Source organism: Myotis brandtii, unplaced genomic scaffold, assembly GCF_000412655.1.
Source record: "Myotis brandtii unplaced genomic scaffold, ASM41265v1 scaffold3354, whole genome shotgun sequence".
Classification (NCBI taxonomy): Eukaryota; Metazoa; Chordata; class Mammalia; order Chiroptera; family Vespertilionidae; genus Myotis; species Myotis brandtii.
The window spans coordinates 3,257-9,021 of NW_005362934.1; the positions used below are offsets into that span (position 1 = coordinate 3,257).

Genomic DNA, 5,765 nt, shown 5'->3' on the forward strand with positions numbered 1-5,765 from the left:
CAGCCAACAATTCTGGAATTTTCCCTAAAGAAATAAAATAAGTTTTTAAAAAAATTCACATATTAGCATCCCATTCTTGAACTGCATTGAAATGCAATTCAAATTCATACTTTTTCTTTAATACCCATAAATGTGTTAAGTTAGGGAAGCCTTACTATTATGTTTTGACTGTAAATAAACCAACTAAAGGATTTAAAAGCTAAAAACAGGACAGTCTTTTCTGCATTGTATGAGAAACAATGAGCCTTCTTTTGTGAATGGCTATTCTTTGGCAGGCATAAAAAATGTTTTTTCATGAAAACGATCTATACTAATACAAGGGTAATAAGGTAATTAGACCAAATATCTTCCAGATGACCATGTGGACGTTCTTTGGGACAAAACCATGGTGGCGGGGCCGAGGCAGGGGCGGTTAGTGATCATCAGGCAAGCAGAGGACAGCAGTTAGGTAATCAGGACAGAAGGGGAGAACAGTTAGTGGGCTCTGGATGGCAGGGGAGAGAAGATAGGGGGATTAGGCCAGGAGGGGAGAGCAGTTATGGGGATCAGGCCAGCAGGGCACAGCAGTTATGGGGATCAGGCCATCAGGGGAGTTCAGTTAGTTGAATCCAGCCAGCAGGAGAGAGCATTTAGGGGGATCAGGCCAGCAGGGCAGAGCAGTTAGGGAGATGAGGCGGCTGGGAACAGTAGTTAGGGCGATCAGGCCAGCAGGCAGGTGAGCAGTTAGGAGCCAGCAGTCCCAGATTGCAGGAAGGATGTCCGAATGCTGCAGGGATCTGGCCTAAAACAGCAGTCGGATATCCCCTGAGGGGTCCTGGATTGAAGACGGTACAGGCCAGGCTTAGGGACCCTACCCCACGCACCTATTTCGTACACCAGGCTTCTAGTTCTTAAATAAGTCACTTCTTCAAAGCCTCCAAGTGGAAGCTGCTCTCATAGAAAATATTTTAACACATATCCGAAGGCTAAGACAGTTACTCCTCTGAAACACCAGTTCCCTTGTGACTGCGGCATGGCCATGAAGAATGCCTTGGATGGGAGACAGGTGTTGGGTAGGTGCCTTGATTCAGACCTAGACAAGGTTAGAGAGAGTGGTGGTGGAGAAACAGATGAGATGGAGTCATCCCTGACAGCTTGGACATGACATTTGCCTAAATACGTATGGCCACAGCAGTTTGTGTCACAAGTATGAGAATATTAGAGACCTGATGCATCAAATTTGTGCCAAGGGCTCAGCCTCTGCCACCACGGCTTCATCCTGAAGGTCGTCTAGAAGGTGTCCAGTCTAATTACCATATTATGCTTTTATTATTATAGACTAGAGGTCCAGTGCATGAAATTTGTGGACTCGGGGGGGTGGGGCTCAGCTTGGCCTGCACCCTCTCGTAGTCTTGGAGCCCTTGGCTTATGTCTGACTTTTAGCTTAGGGAACACTGACCTTCGGTGGGGAATGGGCCTAAGTCATCCGTCAGACATCCCTAGCACTGCTAGGAGGCAGGAGATGATCCCGCTATCACTGCTGTGCTCACCAGCTGTGAGTTCGGCTTCTGGCTGAGTGGCATTCCCCCTGTTGGTGTTCACTGACCACCAAAGGGAAGCTCCAGGGTTGAGCAGGCTCCAGCCTAAACTGGCTCTCCGACATTCTCTGAGTGGTCCCAGATTGTGAGAGGGTGTAGGCCAAGACAAGGGACCCCACTGGTACATGGCCATGGCCAGGAGTGATGAGGGAGTTTGGCCAGACAGAAAGGGACCGTGGGAGAGTGCCAGGACATGTCCGGCCCATCTCGCTCAGTCACGATTGGCCAGACCCCAGCAGCAAGCTAACCTACTGGCCGGAGTGTCTATCCCCTGGTGGTCAGTGCACATCATAACAACTGGTTGACCGGACGACTGTCTGCCCCCTAGTGAACAGTGCAAGTCATAGCGAGCGTTTGAGTTGCCATAGCATATCATTAGTATATTGCCCACGGATTGGTTGTACAGACAACCGACCAGATAATCTGACACTTAGAATATTAGGCTTTTATTTTATAGGATTCTTTTCCATAATCTGGGCCAGGATGGATTTTCCTCAAAGCTTTATCTTTTTTATCCTACATTCAATGTTACTTTTATTTTTAAAATGTGGTTTTGTGAATTTATGGGGAAAATATTTAGCTGCTTCAGTGAAAGCATGTTGAAGTTCCCACTTTGAGGAATTTCCACATGTAAAAGCTGTCTGGCACTGGGCACTGGCAGAGTTTACCACCAGCACGAGGGTGAGGGCAGAGGAAAAGGGCAGGGAATCATCTGCAGGCTGGGAAAGTGGAAGGAGGAAAGGAACGGCCAGTGTGTAATGAATGCCTACATTCATTTCCTGGGTTGAAGCTAAGAATTCCTGTTTAAGACCAAAAAAGGTAAAATAAACCCAAAACACATGAATAAGTCCTACTACATACAGAAATGGTTTTCTAAATTCCTTAAAAGCAGTAGAAATTGTCCTAAAAGACATAAATTTCATTGTAACAAAAACATTCTAACCCTTACACTTTTTGCATTATGGTAAAAAACACATAACACTAAATTTACCACCTTAATCATTTTAAGTGTACAGTTCAGTAGTTTGGTGTCACATAAAATTTACCAATTCTTTTCTGACCTTTGGCTAACATTTTCATAAATAAGTATACACTGGTTGTTCTTGGAAGTGAATTATGGAATTCACTCTTGCTTTAGTAAACAGCCAGAGGTAATCTTTGCCTGTGAAGATTATCAAATGAAATCAAATCCTTAAAGGGGATACTGCCATCTGTTTAAATTCTGTATCTTTTTTCTGAATGTTTATAAAAATAAAAACTGACATCTGTGACTTGATTGTGCTGGAAAATGTCTGCACTGTTTCTTGAGTTTTAGCATGTGAATGTAAAGTACTCACAGGGAGGAACTCATAGGTTTTCTCTCCATATAACCTATTAGCTAGTTTCAGAATATAGGGAGCTCCACGCTTGTTGATATCAGCATTCAGGCTCTGAAAACTTGAATGAATCTCCTTAATGGCATCGAAGTGAAGAGTCTAAAATAGAGAAAACATTCCTTCTATAGCCATTTATTTTGAAACGGATTCCTTGACATTTGCTTCTATCAAATAAATTAATGCTTTTATTACTAATTATCAATAATTCCCAGCCCAATAATTTATTAAACGTTCATTGGAGAACAAAAGAATAGAGAATCTAAAATTTATAGCTTTTTGAGACATAATTACATCAGAAGCTATTTTTATATCATTTTTTTATAATTATAGTCCCATGAATGTAAGTGGTTAATAGGTTAAATATTTATCTAAGTCTGCTTTTTCTCCACAGAAAATCATAACTGGTATCTTCATATATAAATTTTGTATCAAATAGAGTTTTACTGAAAGTTCTCAGAAATAAACAGTAAAATTAAGAATCATCCCCTATGTGGGAGCACAAAGATATTACAGAATTGAGGGGATTTTTAAACTACACTATCAGCATCAGTAACTTAAAAATAACATCTATAAACTTAACATTCAGCAAAAGTTTAATTTTCATGTTTCAAATCAAGAATCCCTTTATGGTCTTATAAGTCCTGGGCTGAATCCTATTTCAAAACACAAAGAATAAACCTACACAATGTAGAAAGACCAGTTACACACCAACATACAGAATGTTTGCACAGTTGCTATGACAGATCTGCTTTAATAGAAAAGCAGGGAACCCTTAAAATGACTTTTTGCTGAGGTAATATAGTCCCCTGATGAACCTCAAAATAGAAGCTGATTTTACCATGCAGGAAGCAACTAACTATTATTACCAGGGCATAAAATTAAAAGTGGGTTTTTGAAATATAAAAATGCTTTCATGTCTGGAGCTGTAAAGACCATTGGCTTTTCATAAAATTCAATATAATAAAGAGGTAGTATGCAAATTGCCCATCATGCTCTCGCACAAGATGGCCACCCCCATGTGGTCACCAGATGGCCACACCCAAGTAGTCACAAGATTGCTATGCCCATGTTGTCACAAGATGGCCTACAAGGGAGGGTAGTTGGGGGCATACTGGCCAGCAAGGGAGAGAAGTTGGGAATGACATGAGTGGCAGGGGAGGGGAGTTAGGGGCGACCAGGTCGGCAGTGGAGGGCAGTTGGGGGGAGACCAGGCCTGAACAGGAGGGCAGTTGGGGGCAATTGAGCCCACAGGGGAGTGCAGTGGGGGCAATCAGGCTGGCTGGGAAGCAGTTAGGAATTGATCAGTCTGGCAGGCGGGAGCTGTTAGAGGAAATCAGGCAGGAAGGAAGGCTAGCAGTTGGGAGGCAGCAGTCTCCGATGGTGAAAGGGATTGTCCCTGTTTGATTGGGCTTAAACTGGGATTTGGACATTCCCTGAGGGGTCCCTGATTGGAGAGGATGCAGGCTGGACTGAGGGACAAACCCCACCCCCGAACCCCCAGTGCACGAGTTTTGTGCACCGGGCTCTAGTGTGCAAATAAACTATTTGCAGCTAGAACAGATGGATAAACTTGAGTCCAAAGCAGGACCTTCCCCAGTAACTGGCACCTTATAATCTTTCCCCTAATTCAAGGAGAGCGGGAGTTCCCCTCTCAGAATTCAACAAAGACCACACAGCACTGTGGTGCACCGCACACCCATGAAGGCCAGGTGGAAGGCCAGGCATTACTGCTTCTTCTTCCTGTAACAGGAACCTGCCATACCACCTAGGGCTTGGCCATGTCCCTGCAGCCACCACACCTCACTTCTTTCCTCTTTTTTTTTAAAAATATATTTTATTGATTTTTTACAGAAAGGAAGGGAGAGGGTTAGAGAGTTAGAAACATCAATGAGCGAGAAACATCGATCAGCTCCGCCAACTTCCATTCCCTGTGTTATTTTGTGCTGAAAGGTAACATTACATAGCAGGCATCTATTAATGAGTAGCGGGTTATATGCAAAGCAAAAACTGAAAAATCTGAAGTGAGAGGAGATGCCTTCAGAGATTTGCAGACGGCAAGAGAATTAGGGCTTTCATAGCTTTCTTCACCACAGTATCCTCAGCCAAACAAAAAACAGTGCCTGGCAGATAGTATGTGCTCAGCAAAAACTCAATCATGAGTGAAAGCCTGCATATAAATGAACTCTTTTTGGGGCTTTTCTGAAAGTCTGACCTCATCGTGTGTAGTTGTGGAACACACAAGCACAGTGTTTAAAACACCGTGTAAGAGCTCAAAGACAGCTTTTTATGAGGGACTTGCAGGGAACCCAGACTCCTTTTGTTAGTTTCTGCTGACCTTGGACATCTGTGCCTCGGTAGTGCCTCTGGCCCCCAGAAAGACCATGGCCAGCGCTGAGGAAATGCTCATGGGGGAGATGAAGATGTTCCCAGAGGGGTTGTTGTCCTTCAGGGTGCGGAAGAGGTCCACTGCGAACCGGGTGTTGGCCAAGCTCAGCTGCTCCATGGTGAGGCTACAACACAGGACAGAGGCCTAGCACACCAGCAAATATGGCAATGACATTTCTCCATGGCTCCCTTGCCCTGAAACACCCGGAAATTTGTACTTCCTTTTCTTTTCTCAGGAGGACAAGAGCACACAGATAGGAACTGGACAAGGATCCATCAGCGACTCTGGGCAAGGAACCAGGGAGCTGAGAGGGCTCTGACATGCAGATTCAGCAGCCAACACTGGGCCTTTCCTACTCAGTTGGGGAGCACACACATTTCCCACCCTTTACCTGAAATGATAATTTTCTATTAGAAAATCATAGCT

At 44.0% G+C, this 5,765-nt stretch overlaps 1 protein-coding gene across 1 annotated transcript in view; it reads right to left on the reverse strand.

Annotated features, from left to right (window-relative positions):
* Window positions 1-5,532, reverse strand: part of LOC106726952 (leukocyte elastase inhibitor-like) — an 8,628-nt gene extending 3,096 nt beyond the window's left edge. Inside the window, exons 1-3 of the mRNA XM_014543809.1 lie at window positions 5,289-5,532; window positions 2,915-3,052; window positions 10-24 (exon numbers count right to left, since the gene is read on the reverse strand). Coding sequence (XP_014399295.1) covers window positions 10-24; window positions 2,915-3,052; window positions 5,289-5,456 — 321 coding nt within the window. The 5' untranslated portion in view covers window positions 5,457-5,532. The remainder of the gene's footprint in view (window positions 1-9; window positions 25-2,914; window positions 3,053-5,288) is intronic.
* Between the last annotated feature and the right edge of the window lie 233 nt (window positions 5,533-5,765).